Here is a 19,327-nt window from a genome sequence, read left to right as displayed (position 1 = left end):
TCAGAAAATGAGGAATTGATCTACTTCAGACCCAGTTATAGCACTCTTGGGCACATGCCCCAAAGGTCTCTCATCTTATCACAAGGACTCTTGCTTAACTACATTCATAGCTGCTTTATTCATAATAGCCAGAAATTGGAAACAATTGAAATGTCCCTTAGCTGAAGAATGGATAAAGAAAATGTGGTACATTTACACAATGGAGTACTACTCAATTGTTACAAACAACAAAATTTTCAGGCAAATAGATGGAACTAGAAAAAAAATCATCTTGAGTGAGGTAACCCAGACCTACAAAGACAAACATGTTTACTCACTTTTAAGTGGACATTAGCTGTTAAGTAAAGGATAATCACACTACAATCTACAGAAGCAGAGAAACTAAGTCACAAGGAAGGCTCAATGGGGACACATGGATCTCCCAGGGAAGGGGAAATAGAATAGATTTTTTTAACATGACTAATAAAATTTATTAAACATATTTACATATATTCACAGATTCTTTCATAGTTGAGTATTAAAATAGACATTTACAATTTCAGAATTTCCATTCAAAGGCATTGGTTGTTGTTCTCCAGTGAGACGGAAGAGAGCTCCTGCTTCTCTGATGACATTCTGATCAGTGTGCCCCACACACAAAGTCCCCGGTTTTCTTGCAGGAAACTGGGAAGAGAAGTCTCACACTGTCTCAGGCGTCAGTTACAGAAAGAGTTAAATTATAGAAAGCATGCGACACAATTAAGCCACCATCTTGACAGTTATGGGATGGACACAAGCTAGCTCAAACCCACGCATGCCTAGTCAAAGGTTCACTATTTGAACACACTGCTATGACACTCCACAACGACAACTTTGGTCCAACGAACAGACAGTTTTACAGTCATCTCTGTGTACAGTTTTGAGGGCCAGTCCCTTGTATACATTGACCATTAATTACAAGATGTACAATATGTATAAAATAAGTTATTAAAAAGGAAGACAATATTAAAACTTTCAAAAAAGAAAACTGTACAATTAATTTACAGATAAAATAAACTGAGGAATTTTGTGCCAAGATTTTTCTTCTGCATTAGAAACTATTTGGTAGGAATTGGATCTTTGTGTTTACTCATGTACTTTTAATAAAACCCACAGAGATCTGAGTACTTGTGGTTGGTTATCTTGTTACTTGGAGTGCTAACAACTTCCAGCGCTGTTAACAGGTTTTCTCAACTTTTTAAAGATCTACTCAGCTTGCCAACATTTTCTAATGCAATAGTTACCTTTGATGAATATAAATAATAGTTTTCTGTTAGAAATTGTATTTGGACCTAAGATCCAAAATATTTTTCTTTATTTTTATAAAATGACAGTGTTCACTACATAACCAACTTTAGTTAACTTCACTAACAACTGTAAAGGCATATTATCAGGGTTTTTCTTAAAGGCAGTATTCCACAGTGTAACTCTTGTATCGTTAGTTTAGGATGATACCCAGGCAAGTACCAACTGCTATATAGGAGTCAATTCAAAATCATCGTTAACATCAACCAGGGGAACGTAAAACTCCTGGATCTCATAAATACTGATAGACTTGTAGGTGGCAGGATCGAGTTCCTGGAGCCTGAGCTGCCATTCTAGTCTCTGGACGGCATTTAACGCTGCAGCTTCGTGTTGCTGCCTCATTAAAAGACAGGTCTTTAGTTTGTCAAACTTATCATCCACATCTTGTAACCAGGACATGAACTGTCTTGCATTAAATCGATCTCTCACAGAAGTTTTACTGTCATCAGACTGTGAGTCCAAGGGCACGTTGTACACCTCTGCGTCCAGCAGGACGGTGCAAGCACTAAACGGCAGCGTCTGATTGGCCAGTGTCCTCGCAGCTCTGTAATGGACTCGCAGAACTTCTTGTTCATTGGATACAATAAGTTTTTCCCTTTCGATACTATGTTGCAAACGTAGTTTCATTCTTACTACTTCCTGTTGCCGAAAGAGCTCTTTAAGTGGATCTGACAGCGAAGGTGGTGGAGTAATTGTAGGAATACAAATCTTGCTTAAGGGGTTTCCATCCAGGAGATATGATCCATTAAATGTTACATACTCATCATAATACTGCAGAGCTTGAGGAATAACGCTACATAATAACTTGCGGTTTTCTTCAGTTTTTTTCCTTATGTGCAAATACTCAAAGTACGGATTTGCTCTCTCAGAACTGTATGACTGAATCTCATCTAGTTTCAGAGAATCAACGATGGCTGCTAGAGACTGCTGCGTTTTCTCCTTTGCCTGTAGTAAAGGACTCACTTGCACAGGCTGAGGGACCCGTGACACTTTCCTTTTCTGGGGATGGTGAATCTGGGGATCGTCTTCTTCAGTGAGCCTTATCATCCACATCTTGTAACCAGGACATGAACTGTCTTGCATTAAATAGATCTCTCACAGAAGTTTTACTGTCATCAGACTGTGAGTCTTCCCTGTACAATTAATTTACAGATAAAATAAAAAGACAATGAGGAGTCATTGTCTTTTTCTGGCAGAAGTGTACAGCCAGCAACAATCTGCTTGCTCTGATTTACCATTGTGCTCGATTTGTTTCGAGTCATCCTTTGGGGGATTTGGTTTTCAGTTTTATCGTCTTCAGCACTTTCTTCTAATTCTCCTTTAATTAGCTGGTCATATTTATGCATCTCTGGGTGGGCTGACTGCTGGGAATGGTTTCCCACACTTGACAGAGTGCTCTGCTGAGATTCTTCATCCTCAGTGGAAAGCAAGTACTTTTCACCATCAGGACCGTGCCTTGGATTCTCCTGTTCATTTAGGTTTCCTTTTGACATCCCTGCATTCATTTCATACAAATCAGAATCACATTTACTCAACGGAGTTATGACCAAACTTTGCAGTTTGTTTTCTTTTTCATGGGAGATAACTTGTGTATCATCTGTGCTCTTCTCAACTTCATGGCTACTGGAAGACTTGTAAGTGAGTTTGCTAAACGCATACTGTGTATTTATCTGAGAAGGGGCGTCACTTCCGCTGAAGTCCTTTTCTGATGGCAACACAAGCAAAGTATTCGCCTTCTCAAAGTTTGGGAGTGTTTCTTGAATAGTGCTCTCCGAGTAAACCGGTACAAAAGAATTCGTCTTCTGAATGTCTGATAGAACAAACGTATTTTCCATCTCCTTGTAAAGTTACTGTCACTATCTAAAACAGAGCTAATCATATGAGCTGCATTTCTCTGTTGTGAAATACCTGGTTCTTGATTGGCAACACATGACAAAGACACAGGTTAGAAGCAGACTCAGCATCTGAATGTGATTGGTTGGAAAAAGAGCAGAGTTGTGGTGAAGACAGAAAGGATACTGGATCCTGAGCACACGAGTTTCCTGGCAGATCAGTCTGGTGTAGGGATAAGCAATCAGTATTTTGTTCTCTTAACATTTTGCTTTCTGAATTACAAAAACTCTGAGCAGAGGAATATTGGTCAGATGTACTAGAATCTGGGCAGAAAGCCTCATTGGTGCTTAAAGACTCTAGTTTATCAACAGGCATCTCCCATGATTTATTTTGGATCACTCCAACCTGATTAGATGGTTCCAAGTGCATCGGACTGTCCATTAAAGTACCCACAAGACTAGCACTCTTGATTACATTTGATTCAGATGCAATATACCTGCTGTTTACAGACCTAGTAGGGGAGCCTGTAAAGCTGGGGTGTAAGTCAGACAGATGCGAAAGGCCTCTTTCTGGCATTGCTGAAGATACTTCAGGTTTGGGGGAAGGAGAAGTCTCTCTTGGCACAGCTAAGCTGCCTTGGTGGCTTTCATCTGATATCTGGAAATGTTTTGTGGGTTCACAAATGACTGAGGGCATGTTACATCTTCTGATTTCCACAGCAGGCCGTACCTCATTAGTAATTAGTTTAACATCTTCCACAGAAGATGACCTGAGATGGCACACCGGAAGTCTGTTTGTACATGGTGGTTTAAGTCGTTCCGGCATGTCAGCAAGGCTCTCCAGCTCCCTTTCATAAAGGGCTGGAGATTTGGCATTTGGCAAAAAAGGTGACTGGGAGAACGACAATTGAGATTCTGAGCCCTCTAACATAAAGTCAGAGTCATATTCAACAAGAGGCCGAGGGGTTGTCACTGTTTGGCAAGAGTCTTCTGAACTAGCAACAGAAATTATGGACACAGACCTAGAGCTAAGACCCAGCCTCTCACTTTCTGACCTAGGAGAGCGGTTTGAGCTGTTCTCTGAAATAAAAGATGACTTCCCTAAATTCAGTACATTTTTGGTGTCAACAGATTGTGATCTATTACTTCCAACATCTTTAGATTATTTCTCCTTGTTATAAACATCAGTCAATTCTGAACTTCTTGACCTGGTAAATTCTTTATTTTTTGATTCAGTGGGTGTATGTTTTGTTTTTTCTTTATCTTTTACTTTAAGTTCTAAACAAGTATGATTTCTTAATTGCTCTTTTTCTTTTTGCTTAATTTTTTCCTTATGTTTTTTGTGCCACTGTTCTATCTCTAGGTCTTTAAGGCTGAGCATCCGTTCAAAACTTGTCTGCATTAGATCATCATTGACTAGCCTCTTTTCTTTAGGTCGGATGTCTTTCGATGCCGGTGATGACTTAGGTTTAGGCTTATCTGTTTCAGATTTTAGTTTGATTAAAGTAGTTGGATTTTATCTTTACGTTTGTCTCGTTCTTTGTATCTGTCTATATCTTTTTTATCTTTCTCTTTTCCATCTGGAGTTTTCAAAGGTTCATCCCTTGCCTTTTCTTTAAGGGACATAGTTTTCTCGTGCTGGATTTTACTACTACTGTCTCCTGTACTTGGCCTTTTCTCTTCTTGCAAATGTCTGTAGTTAGTAACATTTATACTTTCTTTATCTCTAAATTTTTCCTTCTTCTCTCCTTCCCTGTCTTTATTTCTGACCTTTTCTGATTTAGTATACTCACTATTATCAGACTTTTTTTCCTCTAAGTGCTTTTCTTTGCTTTCTGCTAAACACCTCTCCTTTTCGGGTTTTTCTTTGTCATGCTTTCTATCCATTTTTTCTCTGTTCCTCTCTCTGTGATCAGTTTTTTTTAATAGTGTTTTTTATTTTCTCCCCTTCTTTATGACCCCTTTCTGTTTGGTGTGAATATAACTTGTCCTTTTCTTTTACTCTGTCAACACATTCACTAAAATCCAATTTCTCTTTTTCTGACTTATGTTCATGTTTTATCTTCTTTTCTTTTTCAGAAAATTTTCGTTCAGTCTTGTCAACCTCTTTTTCCTTAGTTTGAAATCGTCTGTCTGATTTCTCCCTTTCTTTTGTATGCTTTTCTTGTTTTTCAATGTCTACGTCCTTTTCCATGGAATGTAGCCCTACCGAGTCCTGGTTTACACTGGCCCCCACAGAACCACACTCTACTTCTTTATCTGTGGGTACACTGTCTCTTTCTTCTTTCAGCTTTTCTTCCCTAAGAGATCTTTCACTTTCCTTTTTAGTCTTTTCCCGTTCTTCTTTAAAGTTCCTCTCTTTTGAGACATGTTTTTCCTTGGTTAATTTGTCATCTTTCATGGTTTTTTCAAGTTTTGACTTTTTTTCTGTTAGGGATTCATGTTCCATATTTAAAAAGAGATCCTCAGTTTCATCGCTTTTAAAAAATTCTCTTTCCAAAATTCTCTGTCAAATTCAATGCTCCTCTGCAGCTCTTTAGCATTTTCCTTATTTTTGTATTTGTCCTTTTCCCCTTCAACTTCCTTTTTGTGCTTTTCCTTCTCCTTCTCTTTATGTTTCAGTTTGTGTTTTTTTAGTGTTTTGCCTTCCTTATCCATCTTTTTTAACGTGCACTCTGAGTTTTCAAATGCTGGATTATGATCCTCATCTTTTATTTTGGCATTTGACTTTTCACCAAATTCTAGGTGGAAATCTTTCTGATGTTTGTTTTTTTCCTTATGCTTAGAATAGATTTTTTGAGTGGACTCCAGCCAGAGGGCATGGGAATAGTAGGGTCCAGGGGTGGGAGGTGGAGGAAGAGAGTACTGGGAGAGATGACTGGAATTAGGAGGCATTTGGGGGGTGATGTAGAAACCTAGTGCAGTGGAAACTGCCTGTAATCTACAAGAGTGACCATAGCAAAGTCTCCTAGTAATGGGGGAGCCTGAACTGGCCAGCTTATATAACCAGGAAAGGCTCCCAGGAGTGAGACTGGGATATCAACCCAGCCACAAAAACCTCAACCTACAATTTAATCTGCCTGCAAGATGTGCTGGGTTCATAGTGACACAGAACTTGTGGCAGTGGCCAGCCAATGACCAGTCCAACTCGAGGCCCACGCCAGGAGAGGGGGTCCATGCTGATGCTGCATGGATGGCCAGGAACCAGAGGCTGGGAGGCCCAGAGGCCCAAGTTAGGACCAAATACGACTGGCAAAACCAAAAGAAAATAAACAAATAACCAAAAAGTCAATGAAATGATTCCTAATGATATTCTAGTATACTCATAGATCAGTGCCTAGTCCAGTTGTCATCAGAGAACCATTCTCCTCTGATGGGAGCAGATGCAGATACCCACAGCAGATATAGATTCAGAGGTCCACAGAATCAGCTAATCAGGACTCATAGGGGCTCACAGAGACTGAAGCAACAGTCATGGATCCTGTATGGGTCTGAGTTAGGTCCTCTGCATATACCTTATGGTTGTGTAGCTTGGTGTTCTTATGGGACTCCTAACAGTAGGAGCAGGTGCTGTCTCTGACTCTTTTGCCTGTGCTTCGGACCTCCTACTGGGTCACCTCATCCAGGGATCTGAGCCCAGCATGTTTTGGCATTTTTGGCCTCTGTGCAAGTTAGGACTAAAGATATTTTTTAGGCTTATGGCCAAGACCATGAATGGGGATTCTTGTCCCTAAACTGCCTGTCTCATTACTTCTATGCTCTCCTGTCCTCATCAATGCCCCCCACCCTAGAAGAGGTAACCTTAACTGCCATTTAAGGGGTTGGAGTTATGGCCAAATCTGGCTGTTTTGGAACTCTATATTGCCCAGGTTGGCCTTGATCTCATGATCTTCTTGCCTCAGACTCATGTATTGTAGAATATTATTTTAATTATGTAAAGATGTGTTACATTTGTTTATGCTGTGGGATATTACTTTAACTGTATAAAGGTGTGTTACACTTGTTTATGGTATATTTGTTTAATTTTGTGAAGATGTGTTGCATTTGTATCACCTTGTCTGCCTAAGGTACCTGATTGGTCTAATAAAAAGCTGAAAGGCCAATAGTTAGGCAGGAGAGGGATAGGTGGGGCTGGCAGGCTGAGAGAATAAGTAGGAAGGGAAATCTAGGCTCAAGAAAAAGAACAAGAGAAAGAGAGGGACATGCCCAGGGCCAGAAGCTAGGCAGCCAGCCAGCCACTAGAAGTAGGAAAGAAAGAAAATTTTATATATATATATATATATATATATATATATATATATATATATATATATATATATAGAGAGAGAGAGAGAGAGAGAGAGAGAGAGAGAAAGGCAAAAAGCCCTGAGGCAAAATGTAGATGAAGAGAAACAGATTAAATTATAAGAGCTAGGGGGACATGCATAAGATAGGCTGAACATTCCTAACTAGTAAGTCTCCATGTAGCCGGGCAGTGGTGGCACACACCTTTAATTCCAGCACTTGGGAGGCAGAGTCAGGTGGATCTCCATGAGTTTGAGGCCAGCCTGGTCTACAGAGTGAGTTTCAGGGCATCCAGGGTTACAGAGAAACCCTGTCTCAGGTGGTGGTGGGGACTCTGATTTGGGAGCTGGTTGGTGGCCTAAAAGAAAGTCTGGTACACTCATGTGCTGAGGCTACAGGTGTATAGCACCACTCAGTGGCCATTCTTAGTTTAAAAGTCAATCTTATTTCATCAAAAATGAGTATAGTATCAAAATAGATGACTTGAAATGTGAAATCTGGAACAGGCCAGAGAAAGCTGACTTAGTGTCCTCATGTGGAGACAGAGCACTGACAGAGAGAAAATGTCTGGACTTAGATCTCAACTGTGCCATCTGCTCTTGCACACATCTCTTTAGAACGTGGCATTCATGTAAACACAAGCCACGTTCTAAAGAGAAGTCACTAGGCTGCCTTTTCTCACTCACAAATATTTTAAAAGTTTGGGCTAGGTGAAACATGGGAGTGTGCTCTGCTATACAATTTATGTCATAGCCTGTTTCCCTTACAAGAACCATTTTGAATCCTTGCCTCATGTACCTGAGAATGAAGGTAAAGAAACGTCATCTAAACCTGTGGAAAAATTCTGATTCTGACCTTAGAGGAGGTGCTTGGCAAAGCAGGAAATACAAAGGACGATCTTAAGAAGAATCTCAGTCATCCAGAATTCAACTAACCAAAGAGCTATTGAGGAAAGTCAGGATTAATGATCTATTTTATAATCTTAGCCTTCCAATCAAATGCCTTGAATTCATTATCTTGTTTAAAACCCTGTGCACACATCTTCACCCTGTGGTCATAGCAGCTCGTGTGGGGAAGGTGACAGGAAGCACCAAGTTCATGGTGGCCTCTACTTGCCCTGCGGCCATTGATATGCTGCGCCTTTGACTTCCCCTGAACTAGTACCCAGGACATCTTCACAAGATTATAACTCTTTTTATTGTGATCGATACCTTCAGTTGGAGTCTCCTGCTATTTTCATCCCAAAGTGTATTATCAATGCATTCTTATACTAATCTTTTTTTTTTTTTTTTTTTTTTTTTTTTTGGTCTTTTGAGACAGGGTTTCTCTGTGTAGTTTTGGTGCCTGTCCTGGATCTCGCTCTGTAAACAAGGCTGGCCTCAAACTCACAGAGATCCGCCTGCCTCTTATCTTACATGAGGTAATTTCAGGTTTTTTTCTTTCATTTTCAAATCATTTATAGCAAGTTTTTGATTTCTTTTGGAATACTCAGTGGTACTGGGGCTTCATAGAAGCAGCAGCTGACAGAACATAGATGGCAGAACACAGCTTGTTCTATTCCATCCATCCATCCATCCATCCATCCATCCATCCATCCATCCATCCATCCATCCAACCTCTATCTATCATCTCTCTATGTATCACCTACCTATCTATCTATCTGTCTGTCTGTCTGTCTATCATATCTATCTATCTATCTATCTATCTATCTATCTATCTATCTATCTATCTATCTATCTATCTATCTATCTATCTATCATCCAGCTATCTATCTATCTGTCTATCCTTCATCTATCTATCTATCTATCATCTATCTATCTATCTATCTATCTATCTATCTATCTATCTATCTATCTATCTATCTATCATCTATCTATCTATCTAGAGTAGTGTGAATGCCATGAAGTTTGTGTGGGAGGACAACTGTGGAAGCCAGTTGACTTCTTCCATTTGTGGGTCCTGGGATTAAAATCAAATCACTGGGCTTGGGAACAAGCACCTCTATGTGCTGATCCATCTCTCCAGCCTCAAGAAGTCTGTTTAGAATCAGAAATTTATTCACACCACTTACTCCATCACTGTATGTTCTAGGATCTAGGAATATTTCTGCCCTTTATCTTTTGTTGGTCTCCTTGAACTTGACACCCAATGTCAAAAAATCTTTGCGTCTATTTGATTTTCTCTACCTGTCTAGGCTCCCACCTAGACCTGGCCTCTCTTCAGTGACCTCATTCCATTGCCATCTGCATCCCAGCATGGTGCACCTTTGTTTTAAAGCTTAGTCCTAGACCTCATGCAGAGGATGCATCAGTGTTTGCTGAACCAAATATGAAAACGCTTTAGCCTTCCTCCTGTCTCTGTGTCTGAGTGTTTCACAGTCCCTGTGGCGTAGGAAACTGTCAGGAGCCAGAGCTCATAGGGCTGAAATTAGCAGCCACATGCCACACCTTCTTGAGTTTAGTTGTTTCTCCTGTGTGAGTCTTGAGACTTTTATTTTAGGTCCCCTTCCAGTTGTTCAGTTCTAAATGTTAGCTAACCCCTCGGTTTCCCACCTCACTTTCCAGTATGTCTCCAGCTAACCCTCCCAGTGTTCTGGCTGTGTACAAGCTAGACCTAAGTTCCTCTAGGCTCAACTGGCCTCTTGCCTCGGCCTCGGGAGTACTCAGTATTACTTGCCTAGCTCCCTGCTTCTCTTGACTAAGTATTAAGTGTGTCATCTTCTACTCTTTCTACTTAGCTCCATTGCCTATTCACTTAAAAAAATTAGCAGAATTGTGCCTCTAATGCCTAGAAATCTGGCTGGTTTTATAAACACTAAATTAGGAAATTACCATGCTAATGCTAGGTATTATTTTGTAGCCATCGAGAGGTTACAGAATTTTTCACTTGAGAAAAAAATGACAGAACTATAGCAGGGTTAATTGATTTCCTAAGTCCAGCAGCTGATTGCAGTAATACCAGATTCAACCCCAAGTCTATTTATCTCCAGAGCCACTAATGGCCATTATTCCCTGTTCTTTTCTTTTCCTTCTCTTCTTCTACCTTTCACTTTCTCCTGTCCACCTTCTCTCCTCTCTCCATCTTCTCTTCTCTACCCCCACTTCCCCCCATTTCTTACTTCTTTCTGAGATAATTCTCACCAGGCAGCTAAGGCTGGCCCAGAACTCGTGTGGCCGAAGCTGACCGCAAACCTGAAAGCCTCCCACTCGTTTCCTAGGTTCTGGATTGTAGATGTGTGGCCCCGCTCCCAGATCTTGTGTCGTACTGTTAAGATGTGGACTAAATGATATTAACTGGACAGTTACCTTTTCAATATCGTGTGTGTATGGGGGTGGGGGTAGGGAGGCAACAATGACGGACTGCACATTTACTTCATTGATGGCCCAGCAGTCACTTCTGAACATTATCCCAGAAAAAAATGAAAACATACATTTATATAAAACCTACACACAACTGTCCATAGCAGCTTTATTTTTTAACATCCCAAAACTGAGGACAACCAAAATGTCCCATAGTGGGTCAGTGATGAATCATGCTATGCTGTATTCATTCCTTGAAATATTACTTGGAATAAAGAAGACTGAACTTGACACAGTGCCTAATAATGTGGATACATCTTAGCTTGATTCTAATTGAGTTACGTCAATGGTTTTTAACCTATGGGTCGTGACCCTTTGGTGGTGGAATAACTTTCACAGGGGTCACCTTCAGAAAACACAGATATTTACATTATGGTTCATAACAATAGAAAAATTACAGTTATGAAGTAGTAATAAAAGTAATTTTCTGGTGGGGTCACCACCACATGAGGAACTGTGTTAAAGGGTCACAGCATTGGGAAGGTTGAGAACCACTGCTCTATGTGACCAAATATTAAACAAGCTAGTTACACAAGATTGTATTCCATATGATCCTATTGATGTGATACTTTTAAAATGAGGAAATTCTTAAGATGAAGGACAGATCAGTGGTTGTGAGAAGTAAGTTTGGTGACGAAAGATAAAGAATTAACTATGGAGGGGTAGATGAAATAGTCTTATGTCTTAATTTCACTGTTGATTATACAAGTCTACACAACATGACAAGACAAAGAAACACACACACACACACACACACACACACACACACACACACACACACACATCTGTATCTATGTGAATTTCCTGGTTTTGACATTGGGCTATAGTTATCTAAGAAAACTAGGCAAACATGGAACTGCTCTGTTATCCTTGAAACTTCCTATGAATCTGTTAAGTGTTTCAAAACGATTTTTTGAATGGTAAAAACTTTATTAGAAAAGTGCAGATGACACACAACCTGGAATAGTTAAATCTTAGAAGGATCAGAAAATCCTGAAGAGTAAAAGTTTAAAAAAAAAAAAAAGTTTTATCTGGGGCTGGAGAGATGGCTCAGCCGTTAAAGGCTAGGCTCACAACCAAAAAAGTTTTATCTGGGCAGCTGCACATATGAACTCAGAGTGTCTGGGCAAGCCTGTAAAAAACCTGGCCAAGCCCAAGCCAGTCAGAGTCTCAGCATGGAGAAGGGAGTTGGGCATACAATTCCACCTCCAGCTGTGAAGTCATTGGCAGTTGTTAGCTGTTGAGGAGGGAGAGACAGTTCTCTCTAAGCGTGTAGCCCATGATAAGCTGACCACACATCTAAGACTATCTGGGCAGTACAAATTGGTCTGGAAAAGGTAGCGGAGGACACAGAGTTATGTTGGGAAAGATGGGTGTAGGCGTGTATCTGGGAAAGGTTGGAGGATGTGGTAGATATGATCAAAACACATTGTATGAAACTCAAAGAACTAACGAAAAATAAAAAAGCTTTACTTTCTCATCTCCATCTCTATCGTCCCTTCCTCAGCCCATCTTATTACTCTTCTGGAGACCAGGCAGTGTTAGACTGTCTTTCCTTCCGCCTCTTCTCTGAGCCGTGTGGTCCATCCTGTCCACGTCACTGCCTTGTGGTGTCCGTCTGTCCGTTTTTCTGTGTTCCACATCTTCTCGGCCTCCACCCTGTGTCAGTTCCTCTAGCGTGGCCTGCGCTAGCTCCCTTCTGCCTCCTTTGTGGGCTGCCTTCCCTGTATGACACCAGGCATAGATGGCCCGGACAGCTCTGCACGATGCTTCTCAGCAGACTCTCTGGCTGGTGCCCACTGAGCATGTGACATTCGTCACTGACCCGAGGGTCTAAGAAAACATCCTTTCCCTGCCGATCAGGAGCTATTCGGTTTTCTGTCATCACACCTTCCTAGATTCTTGCTGTGTCCCTCTAAGCAGAAACCAGTTTGTCACCTTTTATTTTACAGAGCAACCTTCCTTCTATCACAGAACTTCTAACTTGTTTTTCAGATCCAGCTGTGAGGCTTGCTGACCTCTGGACTGCTGACCTCTAGACTGTGAAGCTCCTGGGAGGATGGCTGCTTTTCTTCTCACGGTACAGGGGACTGGGCTCAAGCCTTGCACACGCTGTGCAAACACTCTACACTGAGCTGTATCCTGGACGTGATTTCTTTTTAATTGTATTTCTGATGCACGTGAAAACCTGGCACACAGTTGATGTTTAGGACACATATTTTCTTTAAATATAGTATTTTCATTAATTAATTGAAAATTTCTTTTTCATCAAGAAGTTCTTCCTTTTTTACAAGAAATAATCCTTGGGAAATTATATCACAACAAGATGAATGTACTTAATTCCACTGACCTGTATACTTAACATAGTTAAGATGATAAAATTTTAAAATTATAGTTTTTTATTAATTCTTTGAGAATTTCATACATGTATACAATGTAGTTTGACCATATCCCCCATCTTTCCCTGGAATTCCTCCCAGATTCACATCCAACACCTATCATAATTTCATCTTCTCTTTTTATTTATTAATTTATTAATTTTTACTTTTTTTGAGTCCAGGTTTCTCTGTGTAGCTTTGCACCTTTCCTAGAACTCACTCTGTAGCCCAAGTTGGCCTCAAACTCACAGAGATCCCCTGCCTCTGCCTCCCAAGTGCTGGAATTAAAGACATGCACCACCACTGCCTAGCTCATCTTCTCTTTTTAAAAACAACTCACTTTAGTTCAGTTCATTCTGTCTATGTACCCATGGGTGTGAGGCCATCCACTGAAGTGCATTCGACCAATCAGAGGCTACAGATCACTCCATTTCTGATGTCAGCTTCCTCCTAGAAGACAGAGGAAAATGTAAAGTGTGATGCATGGATTGTACAAAGCAAGCCCCTGTATGGATATGTGTGAGGAAAAGAGACCTTTAAGTTTTGTGGTGTGTGGTGCCAAGTGTAGCAATCAGGCTGAGCACTGGGAGTAGTGTATACATGTGTATGCAAAAAAGCTAATTGTGCCATGTGTATGGGACCCTAGAGTTCCATTAGGTCTGTTTACAGACCCATGGGCAGCTTACCAGGGGCTACAGTACTGAAGAAAATGTCTTTTCATCCAACAACAACCATGAAATGTCCCTGGACATCTAGGAAATAATAGGCATGTGGGCAAACACAGACACACACACATACACATGTACACCCAACCCCACAAACCGATAATAAAAATACACACTGATAAAAAAATAATAAATAGAAAATTAAAAGTGGATATGTGTTTGGCTGCTGTCAGAGTTTAATAAATATTATTTAAAGGGGAAAATGATTTTGATGTGCCAAATCAACTGAGCTTCAACCACTGAATCACTCCTCCAGCTCGATACCGCCCTCCGAGTATGGACAGGCTGTTCTTCACGTTGATTGATCTAAGGGCTCAGAACTCCATCTCCCTTGACTGGCAGCAGACATGGAATGTGGCTGGATTCTCTGACTTGGATGGGTTACTTTTATGGCAGCTTTTGTTTTTTCTACAGTGGTTTCCTTTGTATTTGAGCTTAGTGTGTATTGTTAGAGGCCAAACAAAGGCTAAGTGATAACTATCTTACTTTTCTCAATAAAACAAATTCATAAGTGAGTATAACATTAAATTACAGTTGTCATATGCACTTCCAGTGGGTTTTATGAGAAAAGATAGAAAATAAATTGACCCGTGTGAAGTTAAACTTTTATTTTAAATGAAGTTATACTAATTTAAAAAGAGAAATACTACTTACATTTTTGGGGGAGAGGGAGACAGGTTTATGGTGGAACCCTGCCTATCCTGGAATTTACTATAGAAAAGGTTGGCCTTGAACTCACAGAGATCCTCTGGCCCCTCCTCCCGAGTGCTGGGATTGCAGGTGTGTGACTCCATGCCTAGCCTGGCACATTTCTCCTCCTATGTTGTAGTAATGAATATGGTGAGCCAGATGGAAACCAATAAAACGTGATTTGCTTTCAATATTTAATCAAAAGTAAGAATAGTTACCCATACATTTTTTTCTGATTTTAGGGACAAACTCTCCTTATTTACTACACATTCTATTATGTTTTATTCTCAAATTACTTTATGCATGCTAAATGTCCTACAAATGAGAAGAAACTGACTATGTTGAACTATTTTTCTCTCATTTTAATTGTATAGTATGTCTAAAACTTCAATAAGGCTGAAACCTTTGGGCTCGACCATTTTCTCTTTCTCAACAGTAGATGGCAATATCTGTTCACCTGTAGCAAAAACTACAATTACTCCAATAGCTGTAGGACTTGATTTTTTTTTTCTCCCTGGAACCCAGGAGAGTGAAATTGTTTCATTTAACATTGCAAATTGTAGAAGAAAATGGTTTGTGTATCAGTGATCTTATCTTTAAAATTTTGATTGAAGAGATATAAATGTTTTCAAGTCCATAAAAACAGAAAACTTCCACTGCATTGTAGACAGGCAGTGGCTTCCTGGAGGGATGCTGAGAGTGTGGGTGGACAAGGGTCCCAGGGTAGGGATGCTGAGAATATGGGTGGACAAGAGTCCCAGGGTAGGGATGCTGAGAGTGTGGGTGGACAGGGGACACAGGGTAGGGATGCTAAGAGTGTGTGTGTTCAGGGGATCTACTGAACTTCAAACTATACACAAAATACAAATGAAAAGAAGAGGTGGGTCATAGCTGATGTTATCAAATTAACAGTTTCCATGACATCATGCTGATTAAGACTTCAAAGGCGTTTATGGCAAATGATGCTGGATCACTTCTCATTCCTCTCTTTCTGTAGTTGATAATCAGACTCTCAGAACCAATAAATATGACTATATTCATTTTGGGTTGAGTTTAAAGGACAAAATGGTTTATGTTAAATAGCTAGATTTTAAGGCTAAATGTTTTAAGATATTTTAATTTTTTAAATTTAATTTTATGTGTATGGATGTTTTGCCTGCATGTATGTCTGTGGTTAGTGACCCAAGAGGCCAGAAGACATTGTTGAGTTCTCTAGAACTGGACTTACAGATGGTAAAAGTCACCACATGAGTTCTGGGAATCAAACCTGGGTCCTTTGGAAGAGCAGAAAGTGCATTTAACCACTGAGCTCTGTAGCTAGAGTTTTCCTGCCTGGCCCAAGGTCAGGACAAATCTCTCTCACCCGCCAGGCCTGCAGCCACTCAGACCCAACCAAGTAAACACACAGAGACTTATATTACTTATAAATTGTATGGCCCTGGCAGGCTTCTTGCTAGCTGTTCTTATATCTTAAATTAATCCATTTCTATTAGTCTAAAAGTTGCCACATGGCTTGTGGCTTACTGGTACCTTACATGTCATTTATCATGGCAGCAGCTGGCAGTGTCTCTCCGCCTCAGCCTTCCACCTCCCAGCATTCTCCTCTTTGCTTGTCCCACCTATACTTCCTGCCTGGCTACTGGCCAACCAGTGTTTTATGTATTAACCAATTAGAGCAACATATTTAACATACAGAACATCCCACAGCAGAGCTCTCTCTCCAACCTTAAATATTTTTTTTTATTTTTATTTTTAAGTGTGTGTGTGTGTGTGTGTGTGTGTGTGTGTGTGTGTGTGTGTGTGTGTGTGTGTCCAGTGTTTTAGGAGGCCAGAGGAGCACATTGGATCCCTTGGAGATGGAGTTACAGGCAGTTGTGAGCTGTCCCTCATAGGGGCTAGAAATCAAACTTGGATCCTATGCAAAAGTAGTAAGCATTTTTAACTGTTAAGCCATCTCTACAGCCTCAAGAGTAAATGTTTTGGAATTTCAAGGAGTAAAAAGATTGGATCTATTTCTAGATCTGCTGGTGTTGGCAACTGTTAATTTCTATACAAAACTCTTTAGAATTCTGAAGGTTTACATTGATTTTTTAAGTTTCTGACTAAGAACTCATGAAATTCTGAGAAGGTAACAGAATGTATAATCTACTAAACATAGGTACTACATAAGTAAAGTGATCATATCCCATGAAGTTTTGATGGGTTTATAGTTAAATGAAGGGAATTATTTTCGGTCTTTCTGTGTGACTGTTTTCTATAGAGGAAAGGTGTGTTTCTCTCATTGTTTCCTGTGAGGCAATTGGTTTCACAGATCAAGGGTACTTACGTTTAGGATCATTGGTCATTTTTGCCTTTATGGTTTAAAATATATTTTACTTTAGGCAAAATCTCAAATTTCGTTTCTCTCATCATGTTAAGATGCCTATATAGCTGAATGCACTGAGACCCACTAAGGACACCATTGGTGTTCATGTATGTCTACATGATTCTCGTCATAGGAAATGGCTTGTATTTTTTTAATAACACATCTCTCTTGTTGCACAACAGCCTTTACTCTTCATCTAGTTTTATGACTTCAACTCTACAAAGGTGAGTGTGGATCTAAGATCTTAAGACTGCAAGCTTCCTTCCATATCAGCCTATAGGCCTGGAATTTTTTAGTCGCTTCTCTCTGTGTCCTGTAGAATGTCTGGCAGTCTCCTCTGTGAAGAAGGAACCTGAAGGACCATCTCATCTTGCAAAGTTTAGTGGTCACTTTCCTATGGGTCCTGCATGTCCAGTTTATATAATATACTGTCAATCAGTCAACACAAGGGCACTTTTTTGCCAAGTGGCTAACTTTTGCCACAAAGGAAACAAACTCCATAATGAGTTTCTTCAATGCCCATCATCCTCCTTGAAGTAATTGGTGCTGCCAGGAGCAGACATGTTTCATTGTCCAGAAAAGCCTAGTTTTTAAAATATTTTAAATGCCATATTCTGTAGGTCTTTGAAGTGTTTGAAGATTATCTACCTAACTGAAATATATCTATATATACCTAGAAAACTTAATATGACTATAAGTGTGATATCATAGATGACTAATTATTAATCTGTATTTCTTAACTGTACATTACAATTTTAAATGAGTTGCATAAACATAATACCTTAAACAAGAGTAGAAATATATATAGTATAACAAAATTAACTTTAAATTTGTATCAACAAACTAAAATCCATAGCAATGTAAAACATTTTAAATAAGTTGTTGCTCTATAAAAGTAGATTCAATAATCTACCTTTCCATTCTATCATATCTGTATCATATATTTCTATATCATATTCCCATTTTTTCTTTTAGAAAGATATTGACTATGACCAATAACAATTTGTAATCAACCCCCTAAGCAAAGACAAACATCCATAATTCATTTTTTAGGAATGTGGGTATAGTTTTCTAGGCTACTTCCTGCTGATTGTGGGTGCTGGTAGTCTTATGGAGTCACAAAGAAAATTTTAAGATTATGATCAAATTCTGACTGGAGTAGTCTGTGAGACTGTATTCTCTGAGCTAGTTGCCTTGAAGCTATTCTGGATGTTGGATCGTCTGGAGACCTCTCAGGGGGTCTTTCATGATGGAGCCATATTAATATGGAAGGAATTCACAGGTTCTCATCTCCTGTGGAAACAAAATAAGAATCTCTTTTCCAAAGCAACACATGCTATGACACAAATTTTGAAGTCAAGATATCTTTAATATATATATATATATATATATATATATATATATATATATATATATATAGGTTTAACTCAGCAGCCTTTATAAATAAATGTCTCTCTCCAGTTAAAAATCCCAAAGACAATATACTCCAGACTCTCTGTGTGATTTCCATCTTTACATGGCTTTTTTCATATATATTTTTACTGTCTCTTTAAAGACTTTATTTTTGAAAAGTATTTCTTTATATAACTATCTATACTCCTTTTCCCCTCTCTTTTAAGCCTACGTACACTTTTATATACATTGTAAACTGTTTTTTATTCCATCTGAATCTGTGTTATTGTGAATCTATGATCTTTCTCTGACCAGGAGAGATTTTAAACTGCCTAACTATGTGGCTAGGACCAACACAACAGCTTTGGCTTCTGACTCCACCCACTTCAGCTTCCCAACATGGTGGAGGTACCCAGGAGAGTCATGCTTACCCTGTCAACTCTGGGGTCCATGCTGCCACCAGGTAGCATGCAGCTGGCCCATAAACCCTTTTTGTCTGTATGAGTAAATGCTAAACCCATCATGCAGTGTGCTGCATGGCTTGGAGAAACCATGTGTACTGTGGCAGGAATCCGCCATGCTGTATGTAGGTCAAGCCCAAATGCAGTTGTGTCACTGCCTGAGAGACACAACTAGGAAGCTGTTTTTAGCTCTGTTTTAGAATCTTTTTTTTTTAAAGCTTTCTCAGGTTTTGGGTGGAAATTCTTGCTACCACGTCTGGGTACCAAAATGTAGTCAGAAATTTTCCTGTGTCCCGCCTGGTCCCAGAGCTGCTCAGACCCAAGTAAACACACAGAAGCTTATATTAATTATGAACTGGATGGCCTATGGCCCAAACTTCTTGCTAGCTAGCTCTTATAACTTAACCCATTTCTTTTAATCTATAAGTTGCTACGAGGCCTTGGTGTTACTGGTCTGCTGGCATCTTGCTGCTCCTTGGGCGGCAGCTGGTGTCTCTTCCACTCCTTTCTCCTCTCAC

At 39.8% G+C, this 19,327-nt stretch overlaps 1 protein-coding gene across 1 annotated transcript in view; it reads right to left on the bottom strand.

Annotated features, from left to right (window-relative positions):
* Positions 1–445: 445 nt before the first annotated feature.
* The window catches only part of LOC102911856 (ankyrin repeat domain-containing protein 12-like), a 33,672-nt gene continuing 14,790 nt past the window's right edge, over positions 446–19,327 (bottom strand). The window contains 10 exon segments of the mRNA XM_076573785.1: positions 446–2,395; positions 2,491–3,169; positions 3,172–3,267; positions 3,270–4,661; positions 4,664–5,082; positions 5,084–5,645; positions 5,648–5,936; positions 8,207–8,237; positions 10,580–10,703; positions 12,319–12,522. Of these exon segments, the coding sequence (XP_076429900.1) occupies positions 1,492–2,395; positions 2,491–3,169; positions 3,172–3,267; positions 3,270–4,661; positions 4,664–5,082; positions 5,084–5,645; positions 5,648–5,936; positions 8,207–8,237; positions 10,580–10,703; positions 12,319–12,522 (4,700 nt within the window). The 3' untranslated portion in view covers positions 446–1,491.

This window comes from Peromyscus maniculatus, chromosome 6 (genome assembly GCF_049852395.1).
Source record: "Peromyscus maniculatus bairdii isolate BWxNUB_F1_BW_parent chromosome 6, HU_Pman_BW_mat_3.1, whole genome shotgun sequence".
NCBI lineage: Eukaryota > Metazoa > Chordata > Mammalia > Rodentia > Cricetidae > Peromyscus > Peromyscus maniculatus.
This window is presented reverse-complemented; position numbering and strand designations above follow the sequence as displayed.